This window comes from Alexandromys fortis, unplaced genomic scaffold (genome assembly GCF_014885135.2).
Source record: "Alexandromys fortis isolate MF-2015 unplaced genomic scaffold, M_Fortis_MF-2015_v1.1 scaffold_250, whole genome shotgun sequence".
In the NCBI taxonomy this organism is placed as follows: domain Eukaryota; kingdom Metazoa; phylum Chordata; class Mammalia; order Rodentia; family Cricetidae; genus Alexandromys; species Alexandromys fortis.
In genome coordinates, this window is record NW_026068128.1 from 1,528,378 (window position 1) to 1,549,427 (window position 21,050).

At 47.4% G+C, this 21,050-nt stretch overlaps 1 protein-coding gene across 1 annotated transcript in view; it reads left to right on the top strand.

Moving 5' to 3' along the window:
• The window catches only part of Galnt18 (polypeptide N-acetylgalactosaminyltransferase 18), a 308,794-nt gene that overhangs the window by 216,367 nt on the left and 71,377 nt on the right, over positions 1-21,050 (top strand). The window contains exons 4-6 of the mRNA XM_050125905.1: positions 11,432-11,615; positions 13,901-14,098; positions 19,448-19,562. Of these exons, the coding sequence (XP_049981862.1) occupies positions 11,432-11,615; positions 13,901-14,098; positions 19,448-19,562 (497 nt within the window). The remainder of the gene's footprint in view (positions 1-11,431; positions 11,616-13,900; positions 14,099-19,447; positions 19,563-21,050) is intronic.

The window sequence follows — 21,050 nt, forward strand, 5'->3', positions numbered from 1 at the left end:
ATCCTTGTGCTGTCTCCTAGGAGAGTGTGATGAAGCTTCTGAGCTGAGTGATGCTATAAAACTGTCCCAAAGAGAAATTAAAACTGCATGAAAAGAGAAGTCAGCACCAAATGTCAAGCTGGCCTCTGGCTTACTTGCAAGATGTGCTGGACCTCCCTAAGTGCCCTTCTGGAATCTGCTCTGCATCCCATGGTCCCAGATCTGCTTGATCTCAGCTTGGATGGAGCCTGTTGTTGTATGGGGTCTCCAGCATTCCTGGGGCTCTGAGTTCATACCCTACCTAGATTATGGGGAAGGCCCTACTATGTACCCCAAGTCAGGATACCAGGGCTGGAGCAGTGTTCTCAGCTTGAACACAACTGGCATCAATCACTAACTATGGTCCTTTTTTTTGTTTTTATTTTTTGAGACCAGGTTTCTCTGTGTATCTCTGGCTGTCCTGGAACTCACTCTGAGACCTTGAACTCACAAAGATCTGTCTGCTTCTGCCTCCCTAAGTGCTGGGATTAAAGGTGTGTGCCACCACCACCCGGCTTTACTATGGTCTTTTTAATCAGCCCGTGGCTCCTTCCTAAAGGCACTGGAGCAGAAGGAGCATTTACACTTACCCAGCTTCTAGTATCTGGGCACTATCCCGCCTTTGCTTAATAGGGTCCCTCCTTGAGCCCCAGGGAGGCAAAGTTGAGCTGGTCCTCCCCCAAGTTCACTGAACCGGGGCATAGCTGATCTCTGTTATTCTCGTTTTCATTTACTCCATTACTCGAGGTGGATGAGCAGACAGCCACAGAAGGCTGGCTCCAAGGAAGCGTCGTAGCCGAGGTCCATGCTTTGAGGAAGCCAAGGCTGTGGAGCAGAAAGGAAGACGATCTAGTCTCTAGGGTCAGGCAGATTGGAGCAGGACTTGCCACTCCTCCCTCCTGCCCTTGCATCCAGACCACGCTAGGTGAAATCTCAGACCCTTCACACGCCATCCCTTGAAAGTGGCTGGCCTCTGAGCCATGTTGCCTAGGCTCGCATCCCTTGACTGTTGCTGTGTCACTGAGATGATCCTAGCTTCTTCTGGACTCTGAAGATTACTTCATTTGTGGTAACAATAAATCAAGAGGGCAAAGATTAATTTCCAATCATGGTTTCAGAGGTTAAGGACAATGGGTAATTGTTCGTGTTGTTTCTGGGTCCATGGGGAGGCTGAAAGGGAGCATGTGGCAGAGCAGAGACGATTACCTCATGCGGCCAGATTGGGGAGGAAGAAGAAGGATAGTGGGGGGAGGAGAATGAGTTAGGGAGAGGAGGAAGAAGAGGAAGTCTCTGTTGACTGATGGCAGCAATGATTCTGATGAAGAGGAGTCCGGGTCCCGGTTTCTCTCTCAAAGGCACACTCCCATTGACTTTTTCTCTAACCAGACCCCATTCCCTAGGTCCTCATCACTTCCCCTTATCCCATTAGGTTGTGAATCCATAAGTGGATTAATACATCCATGAGATCAGAGCCCAAATTATCAGGTCACTTCTCAACACTTCTGCCTGGGAAGCCAAGTCGTCAACACCTGATCCCTGGGGGCTGTTTATGATCCGAACCATAACCAAGAGCATTATGGATGTTGAAAGTGTTTAATGAGTCCTATGTGAAGCGGGATTAGGATAGTACTGAGCACATGAAGGTGGATAAAGGAACTTTACCCATGAGCACTGCTGTCTGCAAGTCGGGTGTGCATATTTCAGATGTGTTCTGTGAATTATGATGGAATGATGGGCGGATGCTCAAAGAGGGGATCTAAAGCAATGAGGACAGTGCCCATCACGTGGCACCACCTATGGCGAGCACCGCAGACTGTACCCACCCTGGTTTATAACTTCCGGGTTACAGTGCTGGACCTAGCTCACAACTGGTCCCACACAATGCATGCACAATCCTTCTGCAAGCACAGCTCCCCTCTGCTTAGCATTAGTGGCATCAAGCCAGGTGCATGAAACAACATGGGGGGGGTTATTCCACAGCCACTGACAGGCATTAGAAATTGAGAGAGAAGAAGAGGAGGAGGAGGGCAAGGGAGAATGGGCTAGAGCGAGGTTTGAGTAGAGCCCAGCACGACTACCAGGCAAATATTTTCATGTCCTTTGCTGCAGTCGCCTTCAGAAATCAATTTGTAGCAGGACAGTGTGATGGGGACGAAAAACCACCGAGGAGCAGAAGAGGGGGAGTGTGGTTGAAGCCTGGCTTCAGAGGCCCTACTAATTTTGGAGTAGACATTTCTAGTGGATTTCGGCATCCCTAGTGCTGAGTCGTGACATCAGGGAGCAGAATGACAAAAAAAGTGGGGCTCTTCGGTGGTGATTCTGGGGCTTTCTCTTGTCACTTGGTCATACTAAGTTGAGGTGTGATAGTGTGCCTGGTCCCTATGGTCATGTTTAACAGCTTTCGGGGGGGGGAGGGGGCTTCTTATGGACCACTTTCCCAAGTCTTTGCCAAACAAACACATCAGGCTCAGCCTTCAGGTAGAGAGGCTATTTAATTTCAGGTCATTTGGAATCTCCTTCAGCCCCAGCTGACTTTGAGGAAGGGCAGCTCTTAAGGTAGCTGGACCAAAGTGCGAAGGACAGAAGAATGACCCAAGGAAAACACTTGTAACCTGCCGATGAGTTGAGTTGAAAGCTTGGTGATCTCACAGAGAGTGTAAGACATGCATCAAACTGTCCCATTCTGGAATCCTTGCTGTCTTGCTCATCACCATGGCCCTGAGTCCACTTTCTTCGTGGAGGATTGATGGGTGTCACCTTCCTTCAGCTTTCTTTGGCTCTCCAGTGCTGTGATGATCAGCTAGTTTTGACAGCCATGGCATCCTTTCCTGTAATCTCCGTCTAAAGTGTATTGACATAGGGTTTGGGTTTCAATGGCTCTAAGTGGCTTTAGAGAATGGCAAGTTAATCTTCTGACATGAAGAAGACCAGCTGCTGCTCACTCTTAAAAGAATAAACCAAATAAAACGTGCTGTGTTTTTCATCTTTAAATCAGCATTGTTAGTAGCTGGCTGTTCTTGTTCACACTAACCAGCAGGGGTGAAGCAGAGGGTGGAGTAACACTGTGATCCATGCTGGGCTTGATGTCGGGAGGAGTGACCGGAGGGAGACAAGACAGCGGTCTGTGGTCTGTGCAGAGGGCAGCTGGGAAACTCCAGAGGACGGTCCAAAGCATGTATAAGGGACAGTCCCAAAGACGAGTGTTGTCTCTAGAGCTCATATGATGCGCTTGGTGTCCAGCCTGTGACACCATTAGAAGGTGCTGGGATCTCACAAATATAGGGAACATTTTGACATTTTAGTGTTTTGGGGTGTGTGTGTGTATGTGTGTGTGTGTGTGTGTGTGTGTGCATGTGTGTGTGTAGGCAAGAGAGCTGTGTGTGTATGTATGTGTACACGTGTGCACACGCACGTGCATGTGTGTTTGTGTGATTATGTGTGTGTGTGTGTGTATGTGTGTGTGTGGCAAGAGGACAGTCCCAGCTGTTTCAAAGACACTGTCTATACTGTTTATTTAGACAGGGTTTCTCACTGGCCTAGAACTTGCTAGGTGGGCTGGGCTGGCTGGCTAGTGAGCTCCGGGAATCCACTGTCTCCATCTCCCTTGTGCTGGGATTACAGATGCATAAAACTGTGATAGGCTTTTTGTGCAGTTCTGGGGATTAAGCCCAGGGCCACCTGGTTGCAAGGCAAGCACTTTACACTGAGCCGCCTCCCCACAACTTCTTAGTGACTCCTCTCTGGGGGAGAGAATGAAGGCTTCTCTGACATATTCATGGAGGGCAGCAGGCCTGTGGTTTTACAGTGCCCTCTTAAACTGAGGTGCTCCTGTGATGGGGGAAGCTGTGCCTTTAAGAGATAATAAGAGCCCGGAGAGGCGGCTCAGTGGTTAAAATTGCATACCTCTTGCAGAGGATCCAGGTTTGGGTCCCAGCACCCACATGGCAGCTAACAACTGTCTGGAACTCTAGTTTTAGGGGATCCGATGCCCTCTTCTGGCCTCCATGGGCACTGCACACATGTGGTACACAAGCCAGACACCCAAACATGAAGAAGGAGAAGAAAGAAGAAAAGATAAGCAAGCAGGCTGTTCCCTTACTAAGGAAACTAAAGCCCTTACCAAAGAGGCTTCAGGAGCATCCCACCAATTTCATCCTTCGTTTCATGCCATGCAGGAATAACAGAAAGTTTCCCTCTTAACCCTTCCCATGCCAGATGCTGGTAAATTGATCTCATACAGCCTAACCTACTGAACTCTAAGGAAATGGGTCTTTACTTCATAAATAACCCAATGTGTGTATTCATTAGAGCCAGACTCTAGAGAGAATTTAGACAATGACTCTATCCCTGTGACCTGCCCACATCCCCATCCCCCACCTCCTGATGCCATCACTTGGGGGATTAGGATTTCTGTCTGCATTGAGTGGGCCCCAAATACTTAGTCCACTGTAGACTGTCTCGCTCACAGCCACAGCGACTGGGACATATATGATAGCTATTGAATGAAAGAACGAACAAATGGATGAGTAGCCTTTCTCTTCAGTCATACTTCCACGATACAGCACACGGGGGGGGGGGGGGGGAACCGTCACCAGAACACTGAAAAACAAAGAAAAAGTACTGGTCCTGGCAAGCCTAGCCAAACACTTTTGAAAAAAACACCCATGCCTCTGCCTTCCAAAGATCAGAGAAGCCTGTGCAAACTGACTTCCCAATGTTTTGGTTTCCTTCACACTAAAGACCAGCCAAGCGTTTAACCCTGATTAACAGTAGTGGCTGCCTCGCCGCCTGTCGAGCCTGTGAGTCATCACTCTGGGCTTGTTGGTGAACCACAGAAGCACCACAAGGAGGCAGATATAGGGAAAGAGCTCGGTGGAGCCAAGCTGTGGGATTCCCGCTTCTTGTTGGTCTGAAGGACTATGAGCAGGCTCTGGGGAAGCACTCCTTATGGGGCCATAGAGCATGGTCTGCACCCTCTCAGGGAGTCACCATCCCAGCTTACTGAAGTCTCTTGGATGTCAGCAGAGCAGGAATCTGTGGACAGCAGGAGAAGGCTGGATGCACCACGCAAGCAGGAGGGGGCTTGGCCCCATGCAGGGCACAAATTGTTTCTCCATCAGCACTGGCTGTGGACAGCTCCCACATTAACTGTCAGTCTGGAAAAGTGACAAGGAGCAGACCTGCCTCCTGGCTTCCCAGCATGCTGCATTGAGTACAAGAGATAGCTTCTCCACTCTATCCTGCTCTACTATGATATTTTATTAAACAGTATTTATACTGATTTTTAAAAATACTTTTTGGATTTTCAAGACAGGGTTTCTCGGTAGCTTTTGGTTCCTGTCCTGGAACTAGCTCTTGTAGGCTGGCCTCGAACTCATAGAGATCTGCCTGCCTCTGCCTCCCAAGTGCTGGGATTAAAAGCGTGCGCCACCACCGCCCAGCTTTAAAAATACTCTTTAATGAAATCTATGGTCAGGCCTCTAATCCTGACTACTTGGGAGGCTGAGGAAGGAGGATCACCAGTTCAAGGCTTGCATGGGTAATTTAGTGAGACTTTGTCTCAAAATTAAGATCTACATATGCATTTTTNTACAGATCCCCCGAACAAATAAACAACCCACACATTTCACACTTTTTTCATATAGTTTACATAGGGGAAAAGTTAAAGATGGTTTTAATCTTTCAGATTAGAACTTTGAAAATCAAAGTCTTGAGTTAGATAGCGAAGCAAAAATGTGGCTCAAACTATAATGATCAGTCATTAGATCTATCCCCAAGTTTCCCGGCAGCCTTAGCTAAAGGCAGGGGTGATCCGTTATGTGCTTGTATTTAGTTATAAGGTGAAAGAGAATATTTTCTATTTCGCAGCAAGTTCTGAGAAGTACTTTTAATATATAAAATATTTAGCAAGGTATATAATATACATTAATTTATAAAATATTAATATATATAATGTATATCTCACAGGCAACATTTTGGAGACGTTTTCTGAGAATGTGGAAGTGCCTTTGAGGTGTCTAATACTTAACAGTTGACAGAGGTTGGAGGAAAGCATGGAAGCTGAGTTAGGTGACTGGACCAGAATCATCCATCTTCTGGAATATTTTAAGCATCGCAATGCCCTTTTCCTCTCCTACCCCACCCTCCCTGTCTCCCCCTCCTACTCTTTACCCCCACCCCTTACCTTCTAACTCTCTTTCTCCCTGCCTGCACTGGCAGTGACTGACACACCTTTGAATCTGAGCACGATTAGAATTCAGCTGGCTTCAGGCAGACTTGCCCATCGGCAGCCTTTGTCTGGCTCCCCGGTGACCGGTTATAATGGAACTAGAACTTTTAGCAAAACAGAATCTGTCACACTTGCTGTGCCTTCTCAGCTGACCCTTCTGTGTCTTGTTGAAATAGGAGCTGCGGCAGGGCTGCGTCCCCGGCACCCGGCCGCCCGCATGGCTAGCTTATGCCCAGAAATAATTACACGGAAACTGTATTCTTTCAAACACTGCCTGGCCCGGATAGTTCCAGTTCCTTATGGCTAGCTCTTACATATTGTTCTAACCCATTTCTAATATTCTGTGTAGCCCATGAGCTGGCTTACCAGAGAGGATCTTAACCTGCGTCTGTCTGGAGCGGGAGAACCATGGCGACTCCTCACACAGCTTCTTTCTCCCAGAATTCTCTTCTGTATACTCCGCCTACCTAATTTTCTATCCAATAAAATGGGCCAAGGCAGTTTCTTTATTAATAAGAAACTATTCCCACATCATTTCCCCTTTTTCTGTTTAAACAAAAAAGAAAGGCTTTAACTTTAACAGTAAAATTACATATAACAAAACAGTTATCAAGTAAGAATTACAGTTACAATATTTATATCTATTTTATCTCTCACCATAACTAAGGAAAACTATAACTATTCATTCTTCAACTCCATCAAAGACTCCAGAAGGATATAATAATACTTAAGTAACAAGAAATAAGAAAACTCTAGAAATGACAGAGACATCTCGCTGCCTGGACAGTCACCCAAAGTTCCTCTGTACCGTTGGGGCATCCATCTTCGGCCTACAGGCCCATGTTATGCAGAGACATTTCCATGAAGCAGGAAATTTCAAAGACAGTTCAGTCATTTTCTGCTGTGTCCTGCAGAATGTCTCGCAGACTCTTTCATGAATCAGGAACCCCGAAAGACCATCTCACCTTTAGGCAAGTCCAGTAGTCCTCTCTCTGCGGGTTCTGTGTCCAGTTTATGCAACAGTCCAGGCAAGAGCAGTTTCTTGCCCAAATGACTATCCAACTCCATAAGGATCCTCTTCGATGCCCATCTTCCTCTTGAAGTAGCTGGTGCTGCCAGGAGCAGACGTGTCTCCTTGTCATGAAAAGTCCTAAGTTATTAAAATATTTTAAATGCCATATTCTGCAGTCTTTGAAAGATATGAAGAATGCCTATCTAATTGAAATATATCTCTATATATCTAGAAAATCTAACTAACATGACTACAAGCTTAACTATTAGCAATGATTATCCATTAACAACCTATATTTCCTAATTATACATTACATTTTAAGTGAACTACATAATCACAATACCTTAATCAAGTTCAAAAATACATATACATATAACAAAATTGACCTTAAAATCCATACCAATGCAAATTATTCATATCTATATCATATCCCCCTTTAAATGTAAAAGAACATTTATAAACAATATTTGGGAACATGGGCGTAGTTTTTTCTCTCCAAACTGCTTCCTGCTGAATGGGGGCACTGTTAATCAGATCATTTAGGGTGTAACCTGTGTGTCAGGTTCATCTCGGTTGGCAGTTGAGTGAAGTAATTTTTTGAGGGTGTTCACAGCAACCTTTCAGGAGGGCGTGGTCTATCATACCATACCGGGATAGATGCAATCCATAGGGTCACATCCTCTGTGGAAACAAAAGAAGACCCTCTCCAAAGCATCATATCCTTAGATCCAAATTTTGAAGTCAAGATACCTTTAGAACATATGTGCAGGTTCAGCTTAGCAGCCCATATAATAAAATGTCTCTTTGTACTTAGCTCCTTCACAGTCAAAAATTTTAAAGAAAACACAATGTACATAATCCAGACTCTCTGTGAATTTTTCATTTTTACGTGGCTTATTTTTCTTTATTTCTCTTAATCTATAACTATCTGTACTTCTGTACTCTGTCTCTTTAAAGACTTTACCCTTTTTCTTTTTAAGACATTAACTTTATTCTTTATATTCTCTTTTTTTCCCCAAGCCTACGTACATTCATCCAACGGTGTCTGAATCTGTTTTACTGTGAATCTGTAATTTTTTTTTTTTTTTCCAGGAGCATTTCTTAAAATGTTAAGCATTTCTTAAAAACTTAAGTTGCACCATGTATAGGTAATACGGTACTGCCTGTGTCCTGCCCAGTCTAAACCTTAACTGCACGGTTTTAAGGTAATTACGGTAGTTCCTGCCTGAGATCAGCACAGTTCAGCAAGGAGCAGCCGCTCCTGCCTCAGAGTCATTTGGTGCTTTTGAGCTGAGCACAGTTACAGGCAAACAGCAGTTTACATTGGAGCCGCAATCAGCAATTTAATTTTGAGACTGAGTGTGCAGCACAGAAACTCTTTTTATCCAAGTTACAGCCAAATCTGACACGCAGAGCACTGCGCAGTCTGAAAACGCGTCTCTGTATGGCAGCAGGAATCCGCCATGCTCTTCCGCCTGCCTAAGCCTGATTCCGCCATCTGCCCAGGTGTAGGCAGGGAACGCTGAGCCATCGGCAGGTCTCAGAGCAATCTCCTCCGATCCCAAGTGGGAACAGAAACATCCAGTCCCATAAAAGCCTTGAAATGCTTTAAAGCCAGAGTTCACGCTGGCAGCATAGCACCAGGAAGCCGCGCTTTAAAATGACGCAGCTTTTTTTCTCTGCTGCTGTTGCTGAATCAGGAATCTCTCTACAGCATGTCACCAACAAAACAGCAAAAATCTGTGTTAAACTCTGTTTCCCTTATTTTTAAGGCTTCTCAGGTTTTTAAGTGGATTTAGCCCCACGTTGGGCGCCATCTGTTGAAATAGGAGCGGCAGGGCTGCGTCCCCGGCACCCGGCCGCCCGCATGGCTAGCTTATACCCAGAAATAATTACATGGAAACTGTATTCTTTCAAACACTGCCTGGCCCGGCTAGGTCCAGTTTCTTATTGGCTAGCTCTTACATATTGTTCTAACCCATTTCTAATATTCTGTGTAGCCCATGAGCTGGCTTACCAGAGAGGATCTTAACCTGCATCTGTCTGGAGTGGGAGCATCATGGCGACTCCTCCTCTAACCTTCTTTCTCCCAGAATTCTCTTTTGTATACTCCGCCTACCTAATTTTCTATCCAATAAAATGGGCCAAGGCAGTTTCTTTATTAATAAGAAACTATTCCCACATCAGTGTCTGATACCATGTCTGTGCCCCAGTCTTATGGCTCACCCTGCTTTGTCTAAAGACAATCCGAGCAGTCACCGGCTTCAAACATCCAATGCTGCTTGGCATAGAATCCTGCAGTCAGGGCGTGGGTCTCCGGGCAGCTTGTCAGTGAGCTTGTGTCTGCTCTGCATGATGCCATGGATTCGTCTGGCTCTTTCTGACCTTTGCATCTCTTCACTGGGGTCAGAGGATCTGCAATGGCTTGCCTCCCTGTCTGGACCACTCGTCCTCTGGGAGGCTAGCTTCTGCTTCTGGCCAGCCAGAAAGAGAAAGCTGGAGGTTGCCTGATATAGACAAGGGAGTGCATGAACTCAACTTAGGGAGGGGGAACTCCTGTGGGACCCTTTGGTAGTAACCCCCTCATCAATGTCTTAGAACATCATTCTTGGTGTGTACGAGCTAAGGTATTTACATTGAGTACATACACATTCTTTGTGTCAACATGGAATACAGAACTGCCCATGCGTCATTGTGCCCTGGTTAGATTCGCCCCTGGTGATAGGTGGTTGGCTCAAAATAAATCCTCCTCAAAAGACTGTGAGGAGTCCTAAGTTCTTGCTTCCTGCTAGGGAAGTATAATAATCATGACTGCTATATCCTCCCAGACTGAGAACTCCCATCATGGAGGTACAGAAACAGCATGGTACATAACAAGCCAGGCCCAGTTACAATGGGTAGCAGCCCACTAGCCCCCTTGTCTCCATAGCACAATGCTAGCCATTGGCCTCCCAGAAACACAATCCAGGCAGAGTACATGCTAAGGTATTGGCCACTGGGGCACCTCTGGCTGGCAGGAGGAGCAATGGAGGGGTTCAGCAGGAGGAAGCAACTGAGTGCAGAAGAAGCCTGGTCTATTCTCTCGCTGCTCTGACCAAATACATGACAAGAAGCAATTTAAGGGGAGAGAAGTTTGCTTCAACTCATAAGGTTTGGCAAGAGACAGTCCTTTGAAATCATTGTCCCCAGCATGTGAGGTGTCTTGTTATAACATGCTGGCTGCTGGGAAGCAGAGTGGACTACAGATTCCCCTGCTCCACCCCAACAGTGACCTGCTTTCCTCTAGTTAGGTCCCAGCCCCCAGTGGTTCATGTCCTCCGTGTGTTGTTCACTGTGGGCTGGTGAGTGACGTGGGGAAAGAAGGAGCCCCAATGTGATCCAGGACTTTCAGCTCAGAGATGCAAGGCAGTTTGGTTTCTCAGTCATGGGCTGGAAGAAGAAGAGAGGATTCTGGAGAGAGCTGAGATGTGGCTGTGTAACTGACCCTTGCAATACAGCCAAGTCTCCAGCAGTACAGGACCATGAAGGATCAACACCTAAAAGATGTGATGTCCCAGGTGTGGCCCTAGCTAGCATCTTTGTGGAAGACACGTGGCCGGGGTAAGGCAAAGCAGCGAGTTCCTGCCTGGCCAAGGACAGGGCTCCACTGCCTGGAGGCTGCAGAGATGAATGCCCTCCCTCACAAACAGGGCAGCACTGAGCGGGCAGGGGTAGACAAAGGTAGCTTTGTGGGATCTCCCAAACAGTCCCCAGAACTGTGCCGCCAGCTGAGGACTAAGCATCCAAACACGTGAGCCTTTAGGGAACACTTTGGATCCTATTCCAAATTTTGATGGCACAGGCCAGTCAAATCCATAGACCACGTGTGAACTTGCCTCCGACACTCATGTGCTGTGTGTGCCCCACCTTCCAGTCACCTTGCTGTGATGACAAACTAGACAACATGTGTGAGTTCTTAATAAATGTCCACTCCTGAAGCTAAGCAAATACCATCTTCCTGTTTCCCCTCCAAGTTGAGCTATTCTGGCCACCACTGGGAGCCAGTGAAAACCTGGAGTGGGTGCAACAGGGGGTGCGCTTGCCTCCTGGGAAGGGGCGGCGTTTCACCTCAGTACTGTGACTCTTTTGGTTGTTTCAACCTTGGCTCTTACTCAGTCCCTTCTCACCCACAGAGGAGCTCAAAGAGAAGCTGACGGAATACGTGGACAAGGTGAATGGCCAGAAGCCAGGCTTCATCAAAGTTGTTCGCCACAGCAAGCAGGAAGGCCTCATCCGCTCCAGGGTCAGCGGCTGGAGGGCAGCCACGGCCCCTGTGGTGGCCCTGTTTGATGCCCACGTAGAGTTCAATGTGGGCTGGTAAGTGCTTCAGGGACAGGAGGGGTCCCAGTGTGACCAGGTGGGTCTGGCTCAGAAGTGCAGTGCATTCTGGGAGCTCAGTTATGGGCTAGAAGATTAGAAGAGGGTTGTGGGGACAGCTGAGGTATGGGTGTGTGAATGAGCCAAATCTTGTAATAGGCTGAGCCTCAGGCAGAGCAAAGAGTCAGGGGTCAGCACCTGAAGGGTGTGGGAACACCCAATCTAACTTGCCACCCAGCTCGCAAATAAATGCACAGAGATTTGTTCTTACTTATGAATGCCCGGCCTTAGCTTGGCTGGTTTCTAGCAGCTTTTTACATTTAAATTATCCCATTTTTCTTTAACTATATTTTGTCTCTGGACTTTTTACCTTTCTTTATTCTATATATCTTTATTTCCTTCTTATTCTGTGGCAGCTGGGTGGCTGGGTGGCTGGCCCCTGGAATTCTCCTCTCTTTCTCCTTTTCTTGTTCCTTGCTTTCTTCCCTAGATTTCTCCTATTTATTCTCTCTGCATGCCAGCCCCACCTATCCTTTCTCCTGCCTAGCCTTTGGCCATTCAGCTCTTCATTAGACTAATCAGGTGTCTTAGGTAGACAGAGTAACACAGCTTTACAGAATTAAACAAATACAACATAAAAGAATACAGCACATATTTGCATCATTAAACAAATATTCCGCAGCATAAATGGATGTAACACATCTTAAACTAATATTCCACAACACCGATCAGGAAGACAAGTATATACAAAAGGCAAAGCAGAGAGATGGCTCAGTGGTTAAGAGCACTGGCTGTTCTTGCAAAGAACCCATATTCCCTTCCTATTCAGTTTCCAGCACCCACATGGCAGCTGATGCCCATCTGTAACTCCAGTTCCAGGAGAGCCATTGCCCTCTTCTGGCACTGTCAGGAACTGCGTGCAAGTCATGCACATTCATGCATGCAGACCAAACACTCACATAAAACAGAAATAAATTAATCTTAACTACAAAAAAAAAAAAAAAAAAAAAAAAAAAAAACAGGGCGTTTCTGTCTAGCCGGGAATGGGACCCCAGAGTTGCAGACAACAGAGTTGGAGCAGATACAACACAGATGCCTTACTTCACAAACAGAGCAAGACTGAATGGGCAGAGGTGGGTAGAAGTGGCTCCCTGCATCCTCAAATGTCCTCAGAACCTCCATCCCAGCAAAACTAAGTCATATAGTCTTCCTTTGTGAAGTCAGGCCAGCTAGGTGCCAGATGGGGTAAGCATGAGAGCTGACAAATGGCCTCTGTGGCTGCTACTGAACCCTCACAGGACAGATGATATTGGTTTCCCTGCAGGGCTAGGACTGTATGGCGTTGCTCACTGTGCGTGGCTCTGCCTGGACATGGAGGCAGATGCTAAGGCTGACTTATAGCTGGGATATGTATCTCCTGCCCTCTTTCCTCAAGTGCTTGGTGGCCTCGGTGTCTCCACTCCCCTTCCTATCTCCACGGTGCCACTGCCTGCCTAGGTCCTGCTCCTCTGTCTTGGGGGAGCAGGGTGAGGAGGGCACGCTGGCAGGAGGAGTGGCAGGGCCCACAGGCAGCCTGGGAGGGACGTGGCATCACAGGCCTAAACTCCTTAGGTTGCAGCAAGTCATTTTTTATTCTTGAAGTCCCTGTGTGCTATTTGTGACTATTTAAAAAGCATTTCTGCTGGATTTATGGTCGGCCAAGGAGAGGGACACTTACTATTTCAAGCTGATTTGAATAAACAATTATGCACGGAATATATTATTAATGAGAAGCTTATCATTCCTGTCGGCAAACACATTATTCTTCTGCTACCCAGAGGGGCATGCCAGGCCCTCGGGGGAGGCCTGGATGCCCACTCCTCCTGAGGCAAAGGAGAATGTAACTTCGCCCACACCTCCTGCCTCTTCCTTCAGGTTGGTTCAAGCAAAATCAAAATCCAGGTTAAAAGTTTCCTCTAAAGTCTCAAATCTATTCCTTCTTTATATTTCTTTTACTTCTTTTTATCTTGATTTTTGTTGTGGGGGTTGGGGAGGGAAATAATCATATAGGCTAGGTGAGAATCTCTCATTTCTGCTCTGGTTGTACTGAAGGGTCCTCTGGGCTTTTTGCCAACTCCGAAGTCCTTAGCAGGGGACGTCAACTCCTGGGGATGCAGAAACCACTTCTCTCTATCTTTGGGGAGCAACGGTTCCTTCCTCTTGCTGTTGGCAAGTGACCATGGTGAGCTGCTCGTCTGTTTGCTGCCCACCTTGGAGGCAGTAATTATTCTCTTCTTCCTGCTCAGGGCGGAACCAGTCCTCACGCGCATCAAGGAAAACCGGAAACGGATCATCTCGCCGTCTTTCGATAACATCAAATATGACAACTTTGAGATAGAAGAGTACCCACTGGCCGCCCAAGGCTTCGACTGGGAGCTCTGGTGCCGCTACCTGAACCCACCCAAGGCCTGGTGGAAGCTGGAGAACTCCACAGCCCCAATCAGGTGTGGAACCCTTCCTCATTGAGAGAGAGCAGAGAGCTGCCTGGGCCCTCAGACAAGGGCTTCCCTCCCTACCCAGGCCCAGTGTGGGTGGCAGAGAGAGGGGAAGGTCGACGGGAGTCACCGTATGAGCTTCAGGCTCTGCTCACAAGGTCTTGGGTCCCTTGAAAAGAATCAGGAGAGCGATCAGAACCCCAAAGTCTCAGAGGCACAAACTTTTAAGAACAGATTCATTTTTTGTTTTTATTTAATGTGTGTGTGTGTGTGTGTGTGTGTGTGTGTGTGTACCTGGGGTGGAGGGTATCAGATGCCCTGGAGCTGGAGTGATAGGCTGTTATGAACTGGCTAATGTGAGCGGTGGAAACTGAACTCAGGTCCTCAGGAAGAGCAGGAAGCACTCTTACCAACGAGCACCTATGACCCCAAAGTTACTCATTTTCACACACCACCATCTACAGCTGCTGGGTGTAGAGTACCATGGTTGATGCTAGAGATCCAGAGGGAATCAGATTTGATTTCCAAGTTCTCCACGCCTGGAATACAGTGCAGGGGCGGGGGAACACGTCCATACTCTGCCTCACGGGTGGAAAGCATGCATACAGCAGGGGAAGGGGAAGCATTAGAGCTAATTTGCAGGGGCGAGAAGGAGATGACTAGGTTGAGAGTGACGCCCATGTGGGACACTTCTGCTCACAGGAGGCTCAGAGAGACCCTGGGACCTGGATGGTGCCTGGGTTTTATCCTGTAGAACAGAGGCACCAATGGTCTCCAACTGCATTTCAAGAGCCCCACTCTCTTTCTGCCTTTGATACTGTCTCCCTAGACCCACGACTGGCTTCCCTCTGCCGCCTCAGGAGTCCGGCAGCAGTCAGCTCTACCAGCCCTGTTTCTGGGTGTGGGTGAAAGAGCAGACATTTGCTCCCCACCATCAAATAGACAAATGGCACCAGAAGGTGACTTGGAGGGCCACATTGGAATAAGAACCCAGACTAACTTTGTACTGCAAGAGAGAGAGAGAGAGAGAGAGAGAGAGAGAGAGAGAGAGAGAGAGAGATTATGAAAACTGTCATTCAAAGAATAAATATCACAAATGTTATTACTGGAAACAGATTTCATACAGAAAATAGGATGGAATAAAACTCACCTGAGATTTCTTTTGTGGCTTCCTCAGTCTATCATGTGTTGCTATAACAAAATATGAGAGGAGGGATAATGTATGAAGAAGGATGTTTCTTTAACTCCCCGTACTGGAGGTGGAAGGTCTGAGATGGAGTGATCCCAGCTGGCCAGCCTCTGTTGAGGGCCTTTAGTTGTGTTAGAAGAGGGAGGTGACATCACGTGGCAGGAGAAAAGGGGGAAAGAGCCACACATGGAGAGGCTAAGTGTGCAAAATGGGTTTGATTTCAGGTGTTTCTAATCCGTGGCCCTGGGATGTCTTCATCCCAGGATAGGTGTATGACTGCCACCCAATAAAATTGTAGGTGACAGCATCCTAGACAATGTGAAAAGGTTGGCTATGTCTGCATCAAGACTTAATCGGTTCCCCTCAGAGCTACATCTATTCATCTTCATTCATTTCATTTATTCTTTGAAAAATATACATGTGCATATATATGTATGTATGTATACAATGCCCACCCCTCACCCCCAGCTCCTCCCAAACAACCCTCCACATACCTCCAAAGTTACCCACTGAGTCCAGTTAGTGTACCTGAGTGTAGGGTCACCTGCTGAAGCATGAGAACCCTACCAGGAGCTTTATCCATGATAAAAAATGATTCCCCTCCACCAACAGCCATTGACGGCAGGCGAGGTGGGCCTTTGTAAACCTCTCCTCCATCCCTGGTGGAATCTTGACTGACTTGATCTTGTGTGAAGGTCTTGTGCAAACAACCCCAACCCCAGGCGGTTCCTTCAGGGATCATTTCCACAGCTATTACATTAATCCCTTCTGAGTGTGGCTGCCCTGGGATCCACTCACCTTTTGTAAGACTGCACGTCCTGAGACCTACCTCTCAATGCTGAGCTCCCAGCATGGGAACCTTTGGAGGGAACACACTCCAAGCATGTCCAAGCCACCGCGGCTGCCCTATTACTTTGTTGGGAGCCTGCTGTGTGCCGGGACCTTTTACACTCGTGGTCCACGTTATAATCCGGTATCAACTCATTGTGCCGTCCCTGTTCAACAAGACGAGAGCAAAACGGAAGCAAGACTGAGACAGGAGAATGGTCCTACTGAGGGCGGTAGAAGTGGAGCTGGGTTCTACTAGGCTCACTCAGACTCTGTGACGTGTTATCACTCCCTGCCTGATTACTGTTGAGTTTACAGCTAGTGTGGCTCATTCCTGCCTCAATCTGCCCAACGTTATCAGAGGGAAATCAGCCCCTGTGCTAAGGGTGTTCTTGCCGAAGATAGCATGAATCTTAGCTGTCTCTCTTCTGCTCACCACCAAAGATACTGGATGCTCTTCATGGGCAGAGTTGTACTCTGCATCTTGTCCAGAGGATAGCATCCTGACCATTTATTTTCCATCTCTGTTCAATTTTTGTTTTTATTAGGAATGTAGGTGAGAAATGAGATTCTGGAAACTTCAGGTCATTTCTGATTTTATCGCGATATGAAGATAGTCCCACTGGAGACAGAGTTTGCATAAATGTACTACAAGCTCTCCAGGTCTTCATTCTCTGGAGCTGCGTGTTAGTGTTTGCCCACACATGTTACTATAAGGGGAGCTCAACACTTGCCTCTGGTGTAGTGAGAAATGTCATTTTTAAGATATTATTCACTGGGTTCCCAAGTCTCCAACTGACCCAGTCAAGAAAATCCACATGAGAAAATCCTCTAGAATTTATAACTAGTCCAAAAAAATCCAAAAAATAAATCAGAGCATTTCTATCTGAAAACCATGAATTTCGTTTCTAAGATAGCTCACTGGTTAAGAGCAGAGCCTTGCTTCTCTTCCAGAGGACACATTTCCTAACACCCATATTGGGCAGCTCACAGGCACCTGTAAGTCCAACTCTAGAGGATTTGATAATCTTTTGTGCCCTCCCCACGCACACTCATAAATAAAAATAAATCTTTTTTCTAAGAAGGAACTATGACAGAGAGCCCCTACACTTGCTTTTTCTAACTGGCCCCAATCTATTGTAATTTTTAGATCTCTCTAGATGTTATTTACATTTCCCGCCACATTTTAGGGTTTTTATAAGCTGCATCTAATCCTTCTGGGGATGGATGCTATTTATCCTAATTCTTCTTAATGCAGCATCTAGTTGCTAAGTGACTGACCACCTGAGGTGTCTGTGCTTATTGGAGCAACTGCGCCAGGTTTTGTGCCATCCCTGGCTGGGTCTGGAAGTCAGGGGGAAGCCCCTTCCCACAGGCTCTGAGTGCTGTTCTCAGGAGCTCCATCACATCCTGTATTTAGAAGTACAGAAGAAAACATGAAAGCTTCATTCTGCAGACCCATGCTTTCACCGTATTTATTAAGAAAAGTGAATCTCTGAGCCTCTCCACTGCACAGCAGTCTTGTAAGAGCTGGTCGTGTCCAGAGCCTTATGCTGTTTACCTTATTTAACCAAGTCCACAGAATGTTATCAGTGACCTGATGTTAGAGGTCTCAGGGACTCTGGTTGGGAGGCCTGGGTGGTGGAGGGCCAGGCACCTCAACAATGCAAGCTCTGAGGCGTGATGAAGAAGATGCTGTCAGAAAGCTCCTTTTACTTATGGTGCTGGGATCACACCCAGGGCCTTCAGCTTGCTAGCTGAGTACCAGGACCTTCAGCTTGCCAATTCTACCATGTAGCTACATCATCAGTGAAACTGTCTGCAGGAGGACATAGAGTTTGGTGCTGGGAAACTGATCTTCCCCTACCAGTGGGACACCAGCAGGCTAGCATGACAGATTCCTGGAGCTGAGGTCAGCCAGGGTCTTGGGCTGCAGCTGCACTACAGCACGTAGGGTGTCTGAGCGGGACTCGCTAGCTAGTTCCTAAGTGCAGGGCTTCACAGAGAATTGGTAGCATCAGAGAAGTCAGCGGGAGCACCAGGGGCTGCTTCTGCGTTGTCTATCATCCGCTGTCCTTCTTCCCCTTCCACTATATTAGGCCAGGCTGAGGATATGGTAGAGGAAAGGAAACGAGAAACTGAAGAACCCTTGGGGGTGAGAAAACTACCAAACTTATGCAAATGGACTCATGTTTGGAACTAGAAACAGGTTCAGAAAGGACTATTTCCTTAGGGAATGAATGCTGATGCAGGGGGATGCTCAGCCACATGGACTTCCTGGGGTCAAAGTCCCAGACTTATTCTATGACTTCACTTCCACAGACTGCAGGGTTATCACATATGTTTGTTTTTAGAGTAGGCTGATACCCTGCTCTGATGGAGAACATCAAACCCAGACATAAGAGGTGAGCATTATGGGAATGACCAACCTCTGACTATGAATCTTGAGCAGCTCAGCTTCTCTGAGCCTCTGAACCAGAATCATTGACACCTATAACATCCAATCAGCGACGACTTCTATCCTTCTCACTACATCTCTTTACAAATTCCTCTGTGTCTTTACCCCTTTTCTGGACACAGACACAGCTTCCCACCAGGTTTTTCACTACCACCCTCATCTCCTCTAGTCAGCTACCACAGAATGTCCCCCTCAGATCATCCAGGCTGACTTAGAACTCTCTGTGTAGTTTAATGACCCTGAACTTCTGATCCCCCTGCCTCTGAGTACTGGGAATATGCTACTATGCCTAGTTTATGCAATGCTGAGAATCAAACCCAGGTAGGGTCTCATGTATGCTGGGCAGCACTCCACTAACTGAGCTACATCCCGGTCTGCCTGAGTATTCTTGATTTTAAAGAAACATACCCATTCATATGCTGTTCTGCTTGAAATTTGTCATGGAAAGCCTTTACCTACTGATGAAATCTATAAACTATTTTTGTATGCTACTTAAAGTCTTCTACAACCTGGTTCTCCAAATCTTTCTAAGTGAACAGAGCCTCCACTGGGGATGATGGGAAAGTCCAAGCTGAAACAGTCCGGCCATGTGGCTCAAAATCAAAAGAAGCAATCTATACCAGCAGAGTCAGTGGCACACACCTTCCCCACTGCTAATGCACCAGCTAGCGTGGTGGGGAACAATGGCTGGTCCCAGAACAAGAGCTGTCACCCACTGTGAGTGGCTGGGTGAAGGTGAATCAGGAGGCTACCCAGAGAATGAGGCCCCCCTAGGTCTGGCAGCAGAGGTGGGGGCACCGATCCTGTAGTTGGGAGCTCTTTATCCCCAAGTGACTCTCAGACTAGCCTTTGCTCAAAGCTGGCTATCCGTCTCACCCTGCAGGAGCCCCGCCCTCATCGGCTGTTTCATTGTGGACCGACAGTACTTCCAGGAGATTGGCCTGCTGGACGAAGGCATGGAGGTCTATGGAGGCGAGAATGTGGAGCTTGGGATCAGGGTGAGTGGAGTCTCTCACATGGGGCTGAGCTCAGTTCCCATGAGGGTGAGTAAGCGAGACTAATGGTGCATTGTTGGATCTTTAGTTCATAATACAAAGGGGGCTAAAGTTGAGGGTTACACTCTGGCCCTGAATGTCTAGTCCTAGCCCTGATATGTGTGTACAACTGGAGCCAGGGAAACTCAGAGCAGAATCTCCTGAACTCTCAGGGCGAAGAAACCTGCACACTTGCTTGGCTAGAGAATCCAGCTCCCCACTTAGCACTCTTGTTAAGACTGAACAAATCTGTTGGGGTAAGCAACAGAAGGCATCAAAGGGGCAGCCGGACAAGAGAGCCCCTCAGAGTCACTTTTCCATCCGCTGTCTTCTCCACAGTGGACCATAGAGCATTCCCAAAGATGGTCACAAGAGCTCTAACATTAAACTCCTGGGTATAAACATCAAAGCACAGCCAAACTCACTTCCTGCTGCTTTCTGACCTTATGCAGTGCTAGTTAGACCCGCGGGCTATCCTGCGCCTTGATGCTTAGGGCTCTCTGTAGCTATCAGCTCATGGTGCAGCTCTGTGAGAGGTGCCATTTTCTTTCTTACCCTACAAGAACATTTACTAGGCTTCCTGGCTCTTTCCCATTTGCCTGCAAAAAAGAAAACTGAGAAGGACCTCCTCAATCAGGAAGGTATATTGGGTGTCCCGATGTTTGGTAGAAATGTATTGATGATGATAATGAAGGGTTTCTGTGTCCAGAAAGTAGCTCTGACAAACCCCCAGCTTGAGCCTTGGCATGTCCCCATAATGGCTCCCACTGTCTTTAATAACCCATCACCTGGCCGGGCATTGGTGGCACATGCCTTTTATCCCAGCACTCAGGAGGCAGAGGCGGACGGATCTCAGTGATTTTGAGGCCAGCCTGGTCTACAAGAGCTAGCTCCAGGACAGCCTTGATAGTGACAGCGAAACCCTGTCTCAGGAAAAATAGACGACAACAACAACAAACCTCACCCATACACTTTTAGGGAAACCTTGTACCTCCTGGTTTTTCTTGTAACATTTTCCTTCTCACAGCCAGCCCATTCATACCTCATGCAGACCTCCTCCAAAATCTGGTCCAACTGACTCCACCTTTGACCCTTTGGACATAGAACACGCACCTGTGTCTCTAAGTCCAGACCTTCGGTTCCCACTCAAAAACCTCCCTTCCTCTTACCTTTAGCTTCTTCCTTTTCCCACTCTACAGAGCAAGCAGCTGACCCTGGGCAACCCCCTACTTAACCCTGCAAAGGAGCCCAGACTCCACCAGGGAGCACCTGAATAGACAGACCTAACAGTGCTCTGATGCCCAACTCCTCCCCAGACTTAATGCTGGGCTTTGAGGACTGGCTGAAAGAGCAGCCTACGGTGTGAAGCTGAACTTGGAAAAGACTTCAGACACCTGTATTCACTGGCACTCCAAGCAATTGCTTTGGAGGCAGTGGGAAGGCACAGGCTGA